Source organism: Somniosus microcephalus, chromosome 5 (genome assembly GCF_052327205.1).
Source record: "Somniosus microcephalus isolate GS21.2 chromosome 5, FLI_Smic_1.0, whole genome shotgun sequence".
Taxonomy (NCBI): domain Eukaryota; kingdom Metazoa; phylum Chordata; class Chondrichthyes; order Squaliformes; family Somniosidae; genus Somniosus; species Somniosus microcephalus.
The window spans coordinates 12,326,637-12,347,351 of record NC_140991.1 but is presented as its reverse complement, the minus strand read 5'-3'; the positions used below and the strand labels follow the sequence as shown (position 1 = coordinate 12,347,351).

The 20,715-nt window shown below is 47.4% G+C and overlaps 1 protein-coding gene across 1 annotated transcript; it reads left to right on the top strand.

Moving 5' to 3' along the window:
• Positions 1-691: 691 nt before the first annotated feature.
• slc52a2 (solute carrier family 52 member 2) lies at positions 692-20,021 on the top strand. The gene is made up of 5 exons (XM_085987329.1): positions 692-866; positions 8,346-8,494; positions 11,929-12,745; positions 14,968-15,091; positions 18,440-20,021. The coding sequence occupies exons 2-5, from the start codon at positions 8,365-8,367 to the stop codon at positions 18,650-18,652; spliced, it is 1,284 nt and encodes a 427-aa protein (XP_085843455.1). The 5' UTR covers positions 692-866; positions 8,346-8,364; the 3' UTR covers positions 18,653-20,021.
• The last annotated feature ends 694 nt before the right edge of the window (positions 20,022-20,715 follow it).

The following is a 20,715-nucleotide window of genomic DNA, read 5'->3' as shown; positions in this document are numbered from 1 at the left end:
GGGTGCCTCGGTTTAACATCTCGTCTGAAAGACAGCTCCTCCGACTGTGCAGCGCTCCCTCAGTACTGCACTGCGACTGTCAGCCTGGATTATGTGCTCAAATCTCTGCAGTGGGACTTGAACCTATGAGAGTGCTACCATTGAGACATAGCTGACCTTGGTCTTTGGAATATACTGAGAGTATAATAAGTCACTATATATGCAATTAATCCACGTTCTCGTGTGGCACAGACTAGTTGGGACGAATGGTCTGTTTCTGTGCTGTATGTTCTATGTAAGTCTTCACTTGGTTCCTTTCTGCAGCTTGCTGGCCATCATTGCATGTTGTTAAATGCTGTGAGACATTTCCTTTTGTAAAATTTGTTATAATTAATCCTGTTCATGATCAGATGTTCTGAACCGCACCTTTTTTTGAAAGGAGTGCTATCAACTGCTTTTGCTCTATTTACACATTTAACATGCTTCAGTGTGGGGTTGGGGGGGAGTTGAAGTCTCTTGTCTTATTTGTGTATTAAAAAACACTTTTCCTTGACGGGATTTCTTCCCCCCCGACCCCCGACAATTTTTGTCGGCAAAATAAATATTGGATCATCCCTTTAAGAGGAACGTGCCCCTTTAAGACAAGATTCCCCACGATTGGATGGTCTAAATACAACAAGACCAATCCACATGCTGCTTATTGTGGAGTTCTGTTTGTTTGGTGACTATAAATGACTGACCTGGTGAAGAGAGAAGTGTCTCTCGATGGTTTCAGGATCAGCCCTTGACCCTGGTCAGTGAGGGGCTGGTGAATGTGAAGGGACTTTTGGACAAGGCGCCTGAGATTGAGCTGTTCAGCAGTGACCAGGACTAGTGCAGCACTCCAGGTAAGGAGAGTAAAATACTCACAAAGTTGTCCCCTTGCTCCCAAAGTTGTTGAATCCTTACTAAGGGTACAACTTGTCTGCTGGCTGGCTGCCTTCATTAGACAAGGTTATTGACTAGGGGGCAGAACCTTAAAATTAGAGCTCGGCTGTTCAGGGGTGATGTCAGGAAGCACTTCTTAAAACAAAAGTTAGTAGAAATCTGGAACTCTCCTCACATCCCCCTCCCAAAAAGCTGTTGAGGCTGGAGGTCAATTGAAAATGTCAAAACTAAAATTGACTATTCCATTCTTCCAGTTTCTCTGTCTCCGCTGTCTGTTCTGACTGCCACCTTCCATACTTCTGATATGCCATCCTTTTTCCTCAACTGCGGATTCCCCTCTACCGTGGTTGGCATAGCCCTTGACCGTGTCTGTTCCATTTCCTGCACTTCTGCTCTTGCCCCTTCTCCCTCCCAGAACCACGCTAGGGTTCCCCTTGTCCTCTCCTTTCACTCCACATTCAGCGGATCATCCTCTGCCACCTCCAATGTGATCCCACCACCAAATGCATCTTCTGCTCCCCTTTCAGCATTCCAAAGGGTCTGCTCCCTCTGCAACATCCTGGTCCACTCCTCAATCAGCTCTTCCCCTTTGCCCGGCACCTTCCTGTGCAAGCGCAGGGGATGCAACACCTGCCCTTATACCTTTCTCTCCCCACCCCCCCCTTCCCCACTGTCCAGGGCCCCAAACACCCCTTCCAGGTGAAACAGCGATTTACTTGTACTTCTTGCAATTTAGTACACTGTATTCGCTGCTCACTATGCGGTCCCCTCTACATTGGGGAGACCAAACGCAGATTGGGTGACTGCTTTGCGGAACACCTCTGTTCAGTCTGTAAGGGTGACCCCGAGCTTCCAATCGCCTGTCACTTTTTAATTCTCCGCTCCTCTCCGTCCTCTGCCTCTTGCACTGTTCCAGTGAAGCTCAGTGTACACTTGAGGAACAGCACCTCTTTTGATTAGGTACTTTTAAGCCTTCTGGACTGAACACTGAGTTCAACAATTTCAGACTATAACCCCTGCCCCCATTTTTTTTCAAGCGGTAGTTGTTGATGATTCTGCCATCCCTGTTTACAACATTTAATCTCTCCTGTCTTCCATCCTAGCACAGACTTCCCCCCCCCCCCCCCCCCCCGCCAACCCCACTCCCCTGCTTAAAAAATGTTACATCCCCAACTTTTTCCAGTTCTGACGAAGGGTCACAGATCTAAAATGTCAACTGTTTCTCTCTCCACGGCTGCTGAGTGTTCCCAGCATTTTCTGGTGGTGGTTTTATATTGATTTTTGTTGGGTATGGGTTATGGAACCAAGTTGGGTAAACTGATTCATGATACAGATCAGTCATGATCTAATTGAATAGCAGAATAGGCTTGTGGGGCTGAATGGTCTCCTGTTCCTATAACTGTTAAACCACAAGTCAAAACCACATGATGCAACTGGGGAAGTTAAATGGTCAAACTGCAGAGTGCTCTGGTCAGACTACACCTTCACCAATGTCTTCAGTTCATGTTGCTGAGACATGACTAGCATTGGAGAAGGTGCAGCGAGCCACAAGCCTCTTGGTGTTGGAGCCCTTGAGTTATGAGGAAAGACTGCAGCAACTCACCAAGCCTTATTTGGCAGCTCCTCCCAAACCTGTGACCTCTTCTACCTAGAAGGACAAAGGCAGCAGCTGCATGGGAACACCATCACCCCTAAGTCACACTATCCCAACTTGGACATGTATTGCCATGCCTTTGTTGCTGGGTCAATCCTGGAACTCACTACCTAACAGCAGTGTGGGAGCACCTTCAGTGCATGGACTGCTACGGTTCAAGAAGGCGGCTCACCCCCACTTTCTCAAAATGCAGCTTTGGATGGGCAATTAAAAGCTGAGCTTGCCAGCAATGCCCACATTCTGAGAATTGTTTATTTTTAAAGAGGCCTGTGGCTTTTCGGCCTTAAATGGTTCCATCTCCTCAGGCACTGATACTGACACAAGCTTGGGGCTAACACTAGAAAGTTAGTTTTCACGGATGGATTGAATGTGTAATCCTGGATAGAGTATTGGAGATGAGAATGCTGGAATTGTTTAGGAATGAATTGAATGCTGCAAAAGGGGAGTATGTTGGTCATTCTGGATCAATGGGCTGAATGGTGTCCATCCTCTCTTTACCTTGTGAAAGAAAGACTGGCCTTTTTAGAGTGTCTCTCTCTCCGCCTGTGTCCCAAAGCCCTTTACAGACAATTAAGTACTTTTTTTTTTTTGGAGTGATTATTTCAAGTGTTCTCGCTTTAGAAACCACACTTTTTTTTAGATTGGAAAATTGCACATGTCACTCTGCTATTTAAGAATGGCGAGAGGAAAACCAGGGAATTATAGACCAACTAATGTCTGTCAGGAAATTGCTAGAGTTTATAATTGAGGATAGTGACTGAACACCTTAAATTTTCAGCTGATCAGAGAGCCAGCATAGATTTGTAAAGGGCAGGTCATGCCTGATGTTTTTTGACTAAAGTAGTGGCAAGGGGAATATCTATGGATGTTATTTATATGGACTTCAGAGGCAGAAGGCATTTGAAGTCCCTTTTATAAGAGACTGTTAGCTAAAGTTGATTCTCATGAAATTAAAGGCAAATTATTTACCTGGTTTGGAGATTAGCTGAGCTGCAGGAGACAAGGGATAATGGGCAGGTACTCTAATTAGCAGGATGTGACTCTTGATGTCCCACAGGGATCTGAGGCCTCAACTATTTCATGTATTTATTAATGACTTGGATGATGGGCTAGAGAGCCACATACACAAGTTTGCCAATGACCCAGATTGGTGGCATTGTAGATGGAAGCATACAATTACAAATAGATATCAATAGATTAAGTGAATGAAACCCATTTGCCACAGTTTTGCCCAATGTTCTAGGCACCACACCTTAGGAAGGATATATTGGCCTTTGAGGGATTTCAGTGTAGTTTTACCAGAATGATACCTGGACTTCAAGGATTAAATTGAGGGGTGATTACACAAACTAGGGTTGTATTCCCTGGAATTTAGAAGATTAAGGGTGATCTGATTGAAGTTTGAGAGCCATAGTCAGAGGCACAGGAGCCCATCGAGTCCGTGCTGGCTCTCTGTAGAACAATCCAGTCAGTCCCATTCCTCTGCTCTATCCCCGGAGCCCTGCAAGTTTATTTCCCTCAAGTGCCTATCCAGTCTCCCCTTGGGAAAACATTGTGTGTCTGCTTCCACCCCTTCTGTTGGCAGCGAATTCCAGGTCCTCACCATTTGCTGTTAGTTATTCCTCACATTCCCTAAGTTTGGTGTCATCAGCTAATTTAGAAATCCTCTCTGTCCTCTGTCCTCTCTGTCTGAAAAAACAGCCATTTACCACAACTCGCTGTTTTCTATCCTTAAGCCAATTCCTTATCCAAGCTGCCACTGACCTACCTATTCCATGAGCCTCAATTTTGTTAACCAGCCTTCTATGTGGTAATTTGTCAAATGCCTTCTGAAAATCCATGTGGACAACATCCATTGCATTCCCTTTAGCAATCCTCCCTGTTACTTCATCAAAAAATTCAATTAGATTGTTAAACACAATCTGCCTTTTACAAATCTGTTGGCTCTCCTTAATTAACTTAAACCTCTCAAGTGCCTGTTAATTTTTCCCTTGATTACTGTTTCTAAAACTTTACCCATCACTGATGTTAAACTGACCGGCCTGTAGTTACTAGGATTGTCCTTACACCCTTTCTTGAACAATGGTGTCACCTTTGCCACTTTCCAATCCTCTGGCACCTCCCCCCACATCTAGGAAAGATTGGAAAATTTATGACAAGCCCTTCTGCATCTCCTTCCCCCCCCATTCCCTTTGCAACCTGGGATGCAAGCCATCTGAACCAGGCGACTTATCCACTCTAAGCATACCCAGCCTTTCTAGTACATCCTGTATCAATTTTCACCCCTTCCATTGCTTCTACCTTTTTCCACTTCTACTGATATTTTGTCAGCATCCACCTCCTTAGTAAACACCGATACAAAGTGCTCATTGAGTATTCTAGCCTTGCCCTGCGCCTCTAAGCATATATCACCTTCTCTGTCCCTAATAGGCCCCACCCTGCCTCTTACTACCTGCTTACTGTTTGCAAAGATTTTTGGGTTCCCTTTTTATGTTAACTGTCATACTACTCTCATATTCTCTTTGCCAATCTTTTTGTCATCTTCCCATCCCCTCTCAACTGATTGATTGATTGTATTTGGTCTCGTTCTCCCTTGAAGAATTCACCTGACATGCATCAGACACCTTTTGTTTTATCATCTTCTCTGTCTCCCTTGTCATCCAAGGAGCCCTTTCTTTGGTTCCCTTACCCGTCCCACTTGTTGGAACGTACCGAGCCTGTACTCGGAACATCTCCTCCTTAAAGATCACCCATTATTCCGTTAGTTTTTCCTGTCAGTCTTTGGTTCCATTTTACCCTGGCTAGATCCTTTTGCATCCCATTGAAGTTAGCCCTAAAGTTCCACTCTAGATTGTTCCTTGCTCCTCTCCATTGCTAATCTAAATCTTATGATACGATGATCACTCGTACCCAAGTGTTCTCCCACAGACACTTGGTCGACCTGGCCCACCTCATTCCCCAGCACTAGATCCAGCAATGCCTCCTTCCTAGTTGGGCCAAGAACATATTGGTCAAGGAAATTCTCCTGAACACATTTCAGAAATTCCTCCCCCTCCTTTCCCTTTACCCTAGCATTATTCCAATCGATATTTGGGTAATTAAAGTCCCCCCCAATACCACCACTCTATATAGCTCTTGCATATCTCTGCGATTTCCCTGCAGATTTGCTCCTCTACCTCACTCTCACTATTTGGAGGCCTATAGAATACCCCCAATAGTGTGATCATACCCTTTTTGCCCCTCAACTCTAACCAAATGGATTCTGCCCTTGTCCCCTCAAGAACATCCTCCCTTTCCAACACTACAATGTCTTCCTTAATCAGCACTGCCTCCCCACCTCCCTTTTTTCCTTCCCTATTTTTTCTGAACACCTTGTGCCCTTCAATATTAAGTGCCCAGTCCTCACTGTTTTTAAGCCACGTTTCCGATATTGCCACACGGCTAATTGTGCTTGTAGCTCGCCAACCTTATTCACCACACTTTGTGCGTTTACGTACATAAATTCAAAAATGGATTTAGAATGCTTCTTAGTCTGCTCCTATTTAATCTGGTACTACCTCCTTCTCTGGTACTACCTCCTTCTCTGGTACTACCTCCTTCTCTGGTACTACCTCCTTCTCTAGTACTACCCAACACAATCACACTTTTCTACTCATTCCTCTTTCCTACTCCTATATGCTGGTGCCCATCCCCCTGGCCCAGCTAGTTTAAACCCTCCCCAACAGCACTAACAAACCAATATTAAGGGCACCAACAACTTGTATTTATTTGGGGTGGGGGCAGTTGTGGGGTTGAAGGAGATTAGAGATAGGAAGGGGTGAGGCCATGGAGAGATTTGAAAACCTGGATGAGAATTTTGAAATTGAGGTGCTGCTGAGCCAGGGGTGATGGGCGAACGGGACTTGATGCGAGTTAGGACACAGGCAGCCGCGTTTTGGATGACCTCCAGTTTACGTAGGGTGGAATGTGGGAGGCCAGCCAGGAGTGCGTTGGAATAGTCAAATTTAGAGGTAACAAAGGCATGGATGAGGGTTTCAGCGGCAGATGAGCTGAGGCAAGGGGCAGAGACGGGCGATGTTACGGAGGTGGAAGTAGGCCGTCTTTGTTATGCTGTGGATATGTGGTCAGAAGCTCATTTCAGGGTCAAATATGACACCAAGGTTACAAACGGTGTGGTTCAGCCATTTTTTATTTGTTTATGGGATGTGGGCATCACTGGCAAGGCCAGCATTTATTGCCCATCCCTAGTTGCCCTTGAGAAGGTGGTGGTGAGCCGCCGCCTTGAACCGCTGCAGTCCGTGTGGTGAAGGTACGCTCAGTGCTGTTAGGGAGGGAGTTCCAGGATTTTGACCCAGTGACGATGAAGGATCGGCAATATATTTCTAAGTCAGGATGGTGTGTGACTTGGGGGGGGGGGGAGAAACTTGGAGGTGGTGGTGTTCCCATGCGTCTGCTGCCCTTGTCCTTCTAGGTGGTAGAGGTCGCGGGTTTGGGAGGTGCTGCCGAAGAAGCCTTGGCGAGTTGCTGCAGTGCATCTTGTAGATGGTACACACTGCAGCCATGGTACGCTGGTGGTGGAGGGAGTGAATGTTTAAGGTGGTGGATGGGGTGCCAATCAAGCGGGCTGCTTTGTCCTGGATGGTGTCGAGCTTCTTGAGTGTTGTTGGAGCTGCACTCATCCAGGCAAGTGGAGAGTATTCCATTAAACTCCTTAATTGTGCCTTGTAGATGGTGGAAAGGCTTTGGGGAGTCAGATGAGACACTCGCTGCAGAATACCCAGCCTCTGACCTGCTCTTGTAGCCATAGTAATTATGTGGCTGGTCCAGTTAAGTTTCTGGTTAATGGTGACCCCCAGGATGTTGATGGTGGGGGATTTGGTGATGGTAATGCCATTGAATGTCAAGAGGAGGTGGTTAGACTCTCGCTTGTTGGAGATGGTCATTGCCTGGCATTTCTGTGGTGCAAATGTTACCTGCTAGCCTCACAGATGTTAGGGAGAGGGATTGAATCGGTGGCTAGGGAATGGAGTTTGTGGCTGAAACAATGGCTTCAGTCTTCCCCAATATTTAATTGGAGCATATTTTTGCTCATCTAGGACTGTCAGACAAGCAGTCAGACAATTTAGAGACTGTGGAGGGGGTCAAGAGAAGATGTAGTGAGTTAGAGCTGGGTGTTGTCAGCGTACATGTGGAATCTGACGCTGTGTTTTCAGATGATAGTTTCTCTCAATCTATCCTACTTCTGCTGGTTGGGGAATCTAGGACTGGGGGTGTAGTCTAAAATTAGCATCTGAGGAAATTTCAGGAGGAAGTTACGAAACACTCCTGCACACAGTGGTAGAAGTTTGTAACGCTCTTCTGCAAATGGCAGTTCATGCTAGATTAGTTAATTTTAAATCTGAGATTGATTGATAGATTTCTGTTAACTAAAGGTATTAAGTGATATGGGGTTTATTTATGGAACTAGGTCACAGATCAGCCCTGATCTGATCTCATTGAATGGAGGAACAGGCTCAGCACTAAATGGCCTCCTCCTTTTCCTATGTTCCCATTTTAAATGCCTTTTTTAATAGTGGGTGCAGTACAGCCTTTGCCCACTGGAGGATGCTGTTCTCATATCTTGTATACATTAATCAGTTATTTTTAGTTCATTTAGTGAGGCTTGGACTTTCCGGAGTTGTATTGAATGGGGTGGGGGAGGTTGGGCTGGACCCAGCCTCCATGGTGCTTGTCTTGATTTCTCCCGTGAGTGACGATGCTTGTTGTTGCTGCTTTGCCTTCCCAGACTACCTGACTGCTCCAAGATGTCCATGTCGGGTTTGGGTAAAACTCTCTTCACCCACCTGCTGGTGGCCATGTTTGGAATGGGGTCATGGGTCGCAGTGAACTCCTTGTGGGTGGAGCTTCCAGTGGTGACCAAGACTCTTCCTGAAGGTGAGTGCCAGAGGTGAAGGGTTCCAAACACAGATCGTTTTAAGATGTTCCAGTGAGATCTTGCGATTAACTTGTAACGTACGGATCCAGAAGGTCTCTGGTTTGTTTCTCCTCTCTCCTTTCTCTCTTTTTTTCCCCCCCCCCCCCCCCCCTTCTCCTTCTCCCTCTGGGTTGCCCACAAGTCGTCAGCTGTTCTTGGCTTAGCCTAGGCACTATAGCTAACTGAGGGTGAAATTTGTCCACAATGCCCTCTGCCGTTGACCAGCTTGGCATTGTGCTGTCCTGTCTTGCACGTGAGGAATTAACAGCATTAGCGAGAATGGAAGGAGCTCGTAACCCAGCAAGGAGTCCATACTTTTGGGGGTGGGGGCGGCACTGGAGGAGCACTGCACTCAGTGCTGTCTTTTGAATGAGACCTTGCCCGAGGCCCTGTCTGCCCCCAAGTGGATGTCAAAGCTCCCATGGGACTATTTCAAAGAAGAACCCTAGGTTGCAGGCCATCAGGTCCAAGGGATTTGTTGGCTTTTAGTTGCATTAGTTTCGCCATTGAGAAATACTCCACGGCAAAAGTGATCCTTCTGTGGCTAGCTGAAGTTAAGGATAGTAATAGATTGAGAGGCTTATAATGTTGTGAAGAATAGTAGTAAGCCTGAGGATTGGGAGAGCTTTAGAAACCAGCAAAGGATGACCAAAAAAAATAAAGGGAGAAAATAGAATGAGTAAACTAGCAAGAAATATAAAAACAGATTTTAAGAGCTTCAAGTATGTGAAGAGTAGCAAAAGTGAGCATGGTCCCTTAGAGGCTGAGACAGGAGAAATTATTATGGGGAATAAGGAAATGGCAGAGGCTTTAAACAAATTTTGTATCTATCTTCACAGAAGACACACACAGTATACCAAGAGTGGGGAACCAAGGGCCTAATGAGTGAGGAACTTAAAGTAATTAATATCAGTAGAAACTGATGGGACTAAAAGCCGACAAATCCCCTGGACCTGATGGCCTACATCCTCGGGTTCTAAAAGAAGTGGATGCATTGGTTGGGATCTTCCAAAATTCCCTAGATTCGAGAACCGCCCCAGTGGATTGGAAGGTCGCAAATGTATCACCGCTATTCAAGAAAGGGGGGGGAGAGAAACGGAACTTCAGGCCAGTTAGCCTGACATCCGTCATCGGGGAAAATGCTGGAATCCATTAAGTGGTAACAGGGCACTTAAAAATCATAACCAGGTTGACTCAGCCTAACTATATTATGAAAGGGAAATGGTGTTTGACAAACTTTAGTTTTTTGAGGATGTAACTAGCAGGATAGATAAAGGGGAACCAGTGAATGTAGTATATTTGGATTTCCAAAAGGCATTCGATAAGGTGCCTTGTAAGGTTGTTTTGCAAGATGAGGGCTCATGGAGTTGGGGGTAATATATTAGCATGGCTAGAGGATTGGTTAACAGACAGAAGAGAATCGGACTAAACAGGTCATTTTTCAAGTTGACAGGCTGTAATGTTTGGGGTGTCGTAAGTATCAGTGCCTGGTCCTCTGCTGTTTACAATCTGTTAATGACTTGGATGAAGTGACAGAGTGCAGTGTATCCAAGTTTGCTGACAATACAAAGCTCAGTGGGGAAAGTAAGCTGTGAGGAGGACATGAGGAGCCTGCAGAGGCATATAGACAAGTTAAGTGTGTAGGCCATAAGGTGGCGGCTGGAGTATCATGTGGGGAAATGTGAGATTATTCACTTTGGTCTGAAGAATAGAAAAACAATTTTTTTTTTTAAATGGTGATAAATGATTAAATGTTGGTGTCCTTGTACAGGAAAGTTAGTATACAGGTACAGCAAGCAATAAGGAAGGCAAATGGCATGTTGGCCTTTATTGCAAGGGTATTGGAGTACGAGAGTAAGGAAGTCTTGCTCCAATTGTACAGGGCCTTGGTGAGACCACACCTGGAGTACTGGGCAGTTCTGGTCTCTTTTATCTGAAGAATGATATACTTGCCTTTTGAGGTTGATGGGCCTTCAATAACCACAAAACTAGAAGTTATAGACTTAAACAAGTTGGCTTTTAATCACTAAGATCAGAGCTAACATCTCAACACGCCAACTAGTTCACAGGAATGAGTCATATAGATCCTGGGATCTTTATGTAAGAGAAGTCAGGGGCGGAGCCAAGAGCCAAGACCTGGAACCTCCCAGGTTAGTCGGGAAAGAGGAAGTGAAACTATATACAGTGGGGGAGGGTAATATACATGAGTGCAAAATGAATACAGGATCAAGACAAACAGATTTCATTAGAGGTGGTGCAACGAAGGTTCACTAGATTGGACAACCCTGTCATCCCAGGGATCAATGAGGAGAGATTGAGTCGAATGGGCCGATACACTTGAGTTTAGAAGAAATGAGGTGATCTCATTTACTAGGAGGCATAGTCTCCGGATAAGGGGCTGGCCTTTCAAACTGAGATGAGGAGGAATTTCTTCTCCAGGTTGTGAATCTTTGAAATTCTCTGCCCCAAAGGGCTGTAGATGCTGAATCGTTGAGCATGTTCAAGGCTGAGATAAATAGATTATTGAACTCTAGGTGAATCAGTGGATCTGAGGATTGTGCAAGAAAGTGGAGGTGAGGTCGCAGATCAGCCATGATCTTATTGCATGGTGGAGCAGGCTCGAGGAGCCCTATGGCCCACTCCTGCTCCTCATTCTTTTGTTCTTGCGAGAGCAGGGGTGTTAACCCTGGTGTCCTGGCCAATATTTAACCCTCTGCCAACATCACTAAAAACAGATTATCTGGTCATTTGTTGCATTGCCGTTTGGGAGCTTGCTGTGCTCAAATTGGCTGGTGCATTTCCTACACTGCAACAGTGACTACACAAAGTGCTTCATTAGATGTCAAGCGCTTTGAGACATCATGAAGTCGTGAGAGGTGTGATAGAAATTAAAGTTCTTTCTTAAACTGATAAAACTTGTGGAGGAGATTCTGTTTGATGCTCTTGTCCTTCCGGTGCAGTGCTGGTACAGTGCAGTGTCGAGTGGGTTACTAATGACCACCTGGGGGCACAATTGCCCACCTTAAGACCACACGTGCATTTTTTGTAAATTTTCCCAATTGGAACATCCCAAGACCTGTTGTTGTACAGAGGGCTGCTCGGGTCCTGTACCTGACTGTCTGGCTCAGTAACTCCTGGCTGTGTTAGCTGAATGTATCTCTGCTGATAGTGCAGCTCCCTTATCATCGAATCATACGGCACAGAAGGCCATTTGGCCCATGTTGCCTGTGCAGCCGCCTGTTGTCAAAGTGCCACTTCTCAACTGATCAGCCTAGAGATCAAAATGGGCAAAAGACATGGAGGGATCCTGGGATGATGTTTCCTTGTGGAACTGGGGGTTGTTTCAGACTCTAAGATTAAATGCTAATCAACATTTTATTCTCCTGTTCTCTAGGGTGGAATCTGCCAGCCTATCTAACTGTGCTGATCGCTTTTTCGAATGTTGGCCCTATCTCGGTCACCCTCGCTCACAAGTTCTCCCCGGGCCTGCTGAATGAGCGTTACGTCATCTACTCCATCCAGGCCCTGGGTGTGGTCTCCTCGGTCGCCTTGGCCCTCTCCTGGGATCGGACTGTGCTGGTTGGTGGGGAGCAGCGCAGCGTCGCCTACCTGACCCTGGCCTTTGCCCTGGCCTTCGTCTGCTGCACCTCCAATGTCACCTTCCTGCCCTTCATGTTCCGCCTCCCGTCCAAGTTCATCCGGACCTTCTTTGTGGGCCAGGGCTTCAGCGCCTTCTTCCCGTGCGTGGCGGCCCTGGCGCAGGGTGTGGGCCAGCTGGAGTGTCACAACAGTTCGGCTGCCAACGGCTCCCATGCCCTCCAGCCGCACTACCTGGCGGAGAACTTCCTGCCCAGCTCCTTCTTCTGGCTTCTCGTGGGTCTGATGTCCGTCTCCCTCCTGTCCTTCGCCGGACTGGCCCGGCAGGTTTCCAGCGACTGCAGCCAGCGCAAACCAGGCAGCGCCGAGGAATCTCAGCACCTGTCCACCGTGAGCGCGCCGGCCCCCAAACCGCTGGCTCCGTTCTGCACGCCGCGCAACGTCTATCTGCTGACCTTGCTGGCTGTCTCCAATGCCCTGACCAATGGGGTGCTGCCGTCCATACAGACCTACTCCTGCCTGCCCTATGGGAGCACCACCTTTCATCTGGCCGTGGTGCTCGGGAATCTTGCCAATCCGCTGGCTTGTTTCATTGCTATGTTTGCACTCTGGAGGTGAGGCTGCTTTATTTATTTTTTCCTCTTTTATATATAAACTGCTGAGCTCTTGATCAAAATGTTGCCCTTGAGCTGAGCTTCGAACCCCCTCTCCGACACTTTAGACTCTTGAGGGGGAAAAATTCAGTATCGCCCCTTTTGGGGCGCCATTATCGGCTGTGCGCCAAGTTTAGCGCCTGGCGCTAATTATCGCCTCTGACGGCAAACTTGGCTTTTATTGCCCCTGGAGGTGATTGGCGCGCTAAATCAGGCGCTTCACACCTGTCTTAAGGCGCAACGAGGAATGAACCTGCCAAGTGCTCTGTCTGTGTCTCTAATGTCCCTGCAGGAAGCGTTCGCCTTTAAATAGCACTCCCCCACTCCCTTTTTGACGCTCCCCTCAACCTGGCGGTAAGGCAGGGGGCGCCACTCAATATCTAGTATGGGGCGTTGCACACTTGACTAACGTCAATCTGCCAGCGCAGGAGATTGTGGCGGTAGTGTTTAGCACCGCCGTAAAATGTCTAGTTAATTTCACAAGCAGCGCAAACCTCGCTGTGCCCGGGCGCTAGTTGCTTTGTGCCCCATTAGCGCCAATGGGAGGTGCAAACAACTGAATTTTTCCCCCTTGATGTCAACCCGTGCCTGTTGTAGCCTCAAGCCTCTGCAGCCACGTCTCCCTTTTCAAAGTTATTATTGAATCTGCTTCCACCGCCCTTTCAGGCAGCGCATTCCAGATCACAAGTCGCTGCATTTATTTAATATGTTAAATTCTCCTCTCCCCTCTGATTCTGTTGCCAATTACCTTCACTCTGTGTCCTCTGGTTACCGACCCTCCTGCCACTGGAAACAGTTTCTCATTTACTCTATCAAAACCCTTCATGATTTTGAACACCTATTAACCCTCTCTGCTCCAAGGAGAACAACCCCAGCCCCTCCACATAACTGAAGTCCCTCATCCCTGGAATCATTCTGGTAAATCTCCTCTGCACACTAAGGCCTTGAAACCCTTTATACATATCCATTTCCTTCTGTCCCTCGGCCCACCATTGGTTTTCGAGCCTTCAATTCCCGGTGCACCACGCTCTGGATCCCCTTCATTAAAACCCTTCATCTCTTCACCTTTTGCAATCCTATTCAACACCCACCTTTTCTCAGTCTGATGTTTGGACATTCTTCTCACTCTCTAAGTCAAGATGGTGTTTGACTTGGAGGGAAATTTGCAGATGCTGGTGTTCCCAGGTGCCTCTTGCCCTTGTCCTTCCAGGTGGAAGAGGTTGTGGGTTTGAGATGCTATCTAAGAAGCCTTGGCGAGTTGCTGAGGGCGCATCTTGTAGATGGTTCACACTGCAGCTGCAGTGCTAGTGGTGGAGGGAGTGAATGTTTAATGTGGTGGATGGGGGTACCAATCAAATGGGCTGCTTTGTCCTGGATGCTGTAACTTTGAGCGTTGTTTGAGCTGCACTCATCCAGGCAAGTGGAGATAATTCCATCACACTCCTTGCTTGTGCCTTGTAGATGGTGGAAAGGCTTTGGGGAGTCAGGAGGTGAGACACTCGCTGCAGAATACCCAGCCTCTGACCTGCTCTTGTTGTCACAGTAGTTATGTGGCTGGTCCAGTTAAGTTTCTGGTCAATGGTGACCCCCCAGGATGTTGATGGTGGGGGGATTTGGTGATGGTAATGCTGTTGAATGTCAAGGGGTGGTGGTTAGACTCTTGTTGGAGATAGTCATTGTCTGGCACTTAAGTGGCAGGTAACATTCACACCACACATCAGCCCAAACCTGAATGTTGTCTGGGTCTTGCTGCATGCAGGCATAGACTGCTTCATTGAGGAGTTGTGAATGGAACTAAACACTTTTTTTTCTACATAGACAACTAACATTTATATCGGCTTCATGTGTTTAACACTTGACCATTTTCCAATTTCCTTTTGAATTTGCTAGCACGTGTAGTGGTTGAGGCGATACATTTAAGGGGGGGAAGCTAGATAAGTACATGAGGGAGAAAGGACCGGAAGGATATGCTGATGGGAGGAGGCTCATGGGCATAAAAACTAGCATAGACCTGTTGGGCCAAATGGCCTGTTTCTAGTGTGGTCTAACCCAAGTTTGTCACACTGAGCAATGACTCTCTGGTCCTGTTAAAACTCCCTTTTACCAGAGTTCTTCACCAGGTCGCTGACTGCACAAAATTTGAGTGGTTCTGTATGTTCAATTGTTTTTTTATTTTTGTCCAGGTCGCGTGTTGGACTGAGTGTGCTGGCATTGCTGGGGGTGCTGTTTGGAGCCTACATCTTGACATTGGCCGCGTTCAGTCCGTGCCCCCCACTGCTGGGGAAGCCAGCGGGGGTTGCTTTGGTGGTAAGTACAGTGTGGGGGACAGACTGGACCAGGGGCGACTGTTCACATTATTGCTTATACTATCAGTGGAATCGGCTAGAGATGCATGACTGCCAGCATGGCAGGTATGTCTTCACATAGTATTGTATACTTTTTACAGCACAAGAACTGGCCATTTGTGTCTGTATGCTCCATCAAACCTTCACCTAACCCTATCAACACATCCTGCTATTCCTTTCTCCCTCATCTAGCTTCCCCTACAAGGCATCTGTGCTATTCTCCTCGACCACTCCTGTGGCAGTGAGTTCCACTCTGGGTAAAGAAGTTTCTCCTGAATTCTCTATTGGATTTATTAGTGACTTTTTTTTATATTTATGGCCCCTAGTTCTGGTCTCTCCCACAAGTGGAAACATCTTCTGTCTACCCCATCAAACCCTTTCATAATCTTGAAGACCTTGATCAGGTCACCCTACAGCCTTCTGTTTTTGAGAAGAGCCTCGGCCTTTCCTGATAGTTATAACTTCTCAGTTCTGGTAACATCCTTGTGAATCTTTTTTGCACCTTCTCTAATGCCTCTATATCCCTCTTTTTTTTTTATAATATGGAGACCAGAACTGTTCAGTGTTCACCAAGTGTGGTCTAACCAAGGTTTGATAAGTTCAACAACTTCTCTGCTTTTCAATTCTATCCCTCTAGAAATGAACCCGTGCTTTGTTTGTTTCCTTTTTTATAGCCTTATTAACCTGCGTCACTACTTTTAGTAGAACTTCATTTGCTGTGAAGCACTTTGAGACATCCTGAGGGTGTGAAAGGTGCTATATAAATCCTTTAAGTTCTGGTGAATCTGCACTGCACCCTGTCAAGGCCAACAAATCCTTCCTGAGGTCCAGTGCCCAGAACTGAGCACAGTGCTCCAGATGGGGTCTGACCAGAGCTCTGAACAACTGAAGCATTGCTCCCTCCCCTTGGTATTCCAGCCCCCTTTGGCACTCCCTGCCGGGTCTCGAGAGCCAGTGTGGTGGTAGGGGGTTGCAGTTATGTTACTGGACTTGTAATCCAGAGGCCTGGACTAATGATCCTGATCGTAAGAGGCCCAGCAGTGAATGCCAAAGGGCTGAACTGTTGTTGGGAGTGTCTGCCATGGCAGATCCTACGCTTGTCTGAGATGTACTGTACCTCCAGCAGGGGGTACCAGAGAGCCAAAAGGAGCAGGAACAGTTTTCCCTGCTCGAACTACAGTCTGATAGTAGGGGCCGTACCTGGGCACAGACCTCCAATGCTTGACCTTTTTTTTTTTTTTTTTTTTTTTCCCCCCCCCCCCCCCAATGCTTCAGTCATTGTGGAGTACTGGTTAAACTTAGTTTCAAGTCTACAACCCTCCAGCAGATGTAATATAAAAAGTCTTGTGGGTTTCAAGAGCCCAAGCCTAAGGCAATGTCCTAAACATGTAGAATTACATAACCTGTGATGATGAAAGACTCAGTTTATTCAAGCGCCTGTCATGACCTCTGCACATCCCAAAGTGTTTCAGCCAATGAAGTACTTTTTGAAGTGTAGTCACGTGAAATGTAGCAGCCAATTTGTGCCCAGCAAGATTCCCACAAACATGTGATCAGATAATCTGTTTGTGATGTTGATTGGGAGAGGGTGTGGTGTAGCACAACCGGCCCACAGACATAGATAGGAGTAGGCCATTCGGCCCCTCGAGCCTGCTCTGCCAATTAATGATCATGGCTGATCATCCAAACTCCGTACCCTGTCCCTGCTTTCTCCCCATATCCCTTGATCCCTTTAGCCTTAAGAATATCCAACTCCTTGAATATATTTAATGAATTGGCCTCCACTGCCTTCGGTGGTAGAGAATTCCACAGGTTCACCACTCTCTGGGTGAAGAAATTCCTCCTCATCTCTGTCCTAAATGGCTTACCCCTTATCCTTAGACTGTGACCCCTGGTTCTGGACACCCCCGCCATCGGGAACATCCTTCCTGCATCTAGTCTGTCTAATCCTGTTAGAATTTTATAAGTTTCAATGAGATCCCCTCATTCTTCTAAACTCCAGCAAGTACAAGCCACATCAACCCAATCTCTCCTCATACATCATTCCTGCCATCCCAGGTATCAGCCTGGTGAATCTTCACTGCACTCCTTCCATGGCAAGAACATCCTTCCTCCGATTAAAGTGACCAAAACTGCACACAATACTCTGGTCTCACCAAGGCCCTGTACAACTGCAGCAAGACATTCTTGTTCCTGTACTCGAACCCTCTTGCTACAAAGGCCAACATACCATTTGCCGCCTTAACTGCCTGGTGCACAAGGACGCCCAGGTCTTGTTGCACTTCCCCTTCTCCCAATCTATTGCCATTCAGATAATAATCTGCCTCCTTGTTTTTGACACCAAAGTGGATAACCTTGCATTTATCCACATTGGGCAGAAGCATGGCAGATGCAATGTAATCACCCAACCTGTCCAAATCATACTGGAGTTTCTCTGCATCCTCCTCACAGCACACACGCCCACCCAGCTTTGTTGTCTGCAATGTTGGAGATATTACATCTACTTCCCTCGTCCAGATCATTAATATATATTGTGAATAGCTGGGGTCCAAGGACCGATCCCTGCAGCACCCCACTAGTCACTGCCTGCCACTTGGAAAAAGACCCGTTTATTCCAACTCTTTGCCTTCTCTCTGCCAACCAGTTCTCTATCCAGTCAATACCTTGCCCCCAATCCCATGTGCCTTAATTTTGCACGCTAATCTCTTATGTGGGACCTTATCGAAAGCCTTCTGAAAGTCCAAATACACCACATCCACTGGTTCTCCCTTATCTATTTTACCAGTTACATCCTCAAAAAATTCAGCCCCTGGGTTAGGGGAGGCGGGGGGGGGGAAAAGGCAGGTTCTTCCTCATTATCTGGCGACCCTGGTGGGCAGGTACTGCTTTGCATGGGCTGAGGATACAATTGGGCTTTGCTGTTCTGCCTCCCTCTGGACGGCCAACACTCGCTGTCCGGCTCTGTAATCTGCCTCTCTGGAACTGTACCCCAGCACCGAGCTAACACAGATTTATACCACCTTTTCAGGACATCCCAAAGTGCTTTACAGCCACTGAAATACTTGGTGTAGTCACTGTTGTAATGTAGGAAATGCAGCAGCCAATTTGCGCACAGCAAGCTCCCACCAACAGCAATGTGATAAATGATCAGAGAATCTGTTAGTGATGTTGATTGCGGGTTAAATATTGGTCAGGACACTGGGGAGCTTTGATTGGTGGATGGGGATGTTGCTGTGGTTGGCGCTGCCCATTGATTCATGACCATGGCACTGCCTGACTTGCCATTTAGTGGGTTTTCTCTCTCTCGCAGGTGATTGCATGGATGTTGTTCACCGGGTTGTTCTCCTACCTGAAGGTGGTGATTGGCAGCATCCTCCACGAGGCCGGTCACTCGGCCCTTGTCTGGTGCGGGGCAGCCATCCAGGTGGGCTCGCTGATTGGCGCCCTGATCATGTTCCCGCTGGTTAGCATCTACCACCTCTTCACATCTGGCCATCCGTGCGTGGACACCTGCGGGCAGTGACTCAGCACCAGGGCATTGGTTTGGACTGAACCGAGGGGGGCGCCTCGGAATCTCGGCCAAGATCGGCCGCACTGGCGATGGAGCCTCGGACATGTCTCCTTGGCCACAGATAATCTGAGGGTTAAACACTCTTGGAAGAAGTCCCTTTCCACCTTCTTTCCTTTTACTTTGGCCTGGATTCCACCCCCCCCCCCCCCCCCATCCCTTCTCTCCATAGTTTTCCCTCTTTAAACTCTTCACAGCCTTCCCACTGCACCCCACCCCCTCCCATATCCTTCCTTCACTGATATGGGCCAGGACTGTGCATTAGCAGGCAATTGAAGACTGGCATAAGCTCTGAGGACTGACAGGAAGGATTTGCCAGCCTCCTGCTCCTACCCACCCCCGGGGGCTTGGGGTACACTGTCTTTAAATCTGAAGCCCATTGTTGAAGTGGACTAGTCACCATTTTAAATGCAGACCTGTGGATTGGTGTGTTTTTTTCACTTTTCAATGCAAATGGTGTCAGCTGGTGACTTAACAGGAAGAAAACTTTTTTAAAAAATGGTCAGCCATTTAAGCTGCTGGTGGATGTTTTGATTCCGAGGAACAAGGTGGAGGTAAGTGGGACACAGCAACGACATACTCCCCCAGGCCGATAATGGGCCATGTGCTGCAGTATTGTGATGTCTGGTTCGAGGCCTTGCTGTGTCCTGAGTTAGCAGGTCCTTGGCCACCTGGGCTCCATTTGCCCAGGGGGTGCTCCCTGCCCAGGGCAGGGGTTCTAGCTCGCAGTTGGGTTGGGACTGCCCTTACCCACTTTCTTCCTTCCCCCCCCCCCCCCCCCACACACCCAGCACGTGTGGACTTTTGGGTGAGGGCAAGTTGACTAACGTCATAGCACTTGTGTGAAGACTGGCACTTGGGACACGGGAGCGGAGGGCAACTGTACCCTGGTGAGAGTTGGTATCTTCAGGAGAGGAAAGGGGGGGTGGGTGTAAGCAAGCTTCCTTGTAGGCTGCACAATTATGCGCGGTCCCTTAAATTTCTACACATGTGCAGTGTTTCCAATGTAAAAGCTTGAGCAGCCTGTGCGGGACCTTGCAGATAACTGCACGCAGCTTGGAGGGAAAGTTGGGTGTAAGCTATGGTCCTTAAGTTATTTGGGGGGGGGGGGGGGGCGGTGTTCGCAGCCCCTTTAAGAGTTTGTGTGGCCTATTTAAAAGCGAGCTGCTGAGAGCTGTGCAGCTTAAAGGGAACATTGGGTGGAAGGGATGGGCTATGGACCAATAACCTTTAAAAGGGTTCATCTTCCTTGTTTTCTCCATGAGGGGAAGTGTGCACCATTTTTTTAAATAAATAAATACATTAATTTCTTATTAAAATGCCATTTTGCCTCTGCTCCTTTTTCATTACAAGTCTTTGAAAATGCCACACCTTTAGGTGGGTGTAAAATAGCCTCTGCTCCCCTCCCTGCAAGTGTGGCTTTGACAAGATGGGATTGTGCTGGCTGTGACGCCCCCCCCCCCCTCAAGTTGAATAGCTGGTAATGCTGCCAGTCAAAGCTCTTGCATGAAGGGTGTCCTTTGGGATGAATTACTGGGGTGACTGTGGAAACTAACCCAACCCAGCTGGGAGTTGATGGCTTCAGAAGAGGAAGAACTGTCATTTATACAGCACCTTTCAGCACCTCCGGGCCTCCCAAAGCACTTTACAGCCAGTGTGGTCGCTATTGTAATGTAGGAAACCTGGCAGCCAATCTGTGCCTAGCAAGATCCTGCAAACAGCAACCAGGGCATCTGTTCGAGGGATTAGTCACCCCTTGAATACTTTGCCCTGTTCTCATTCCTAAGACATTCAAGTAGAGAAGATTCACGAGTCTGGTCTCGCAGTGTCCGGGTATTGAGTCATAAGGACATAAATAGAAGCTGGAGTAGGCCATTTGGCCCTTTGAGCCTGCTCTGCCATTCAATAAGATCATGGCTAATCTCCACTTTCCTGCACTATCCCCATATCCCTTGATTCCCTTAATATCCAAAAATCTATCGATCTCTATCTTGAATATACTCAATGACTGAGCCTCC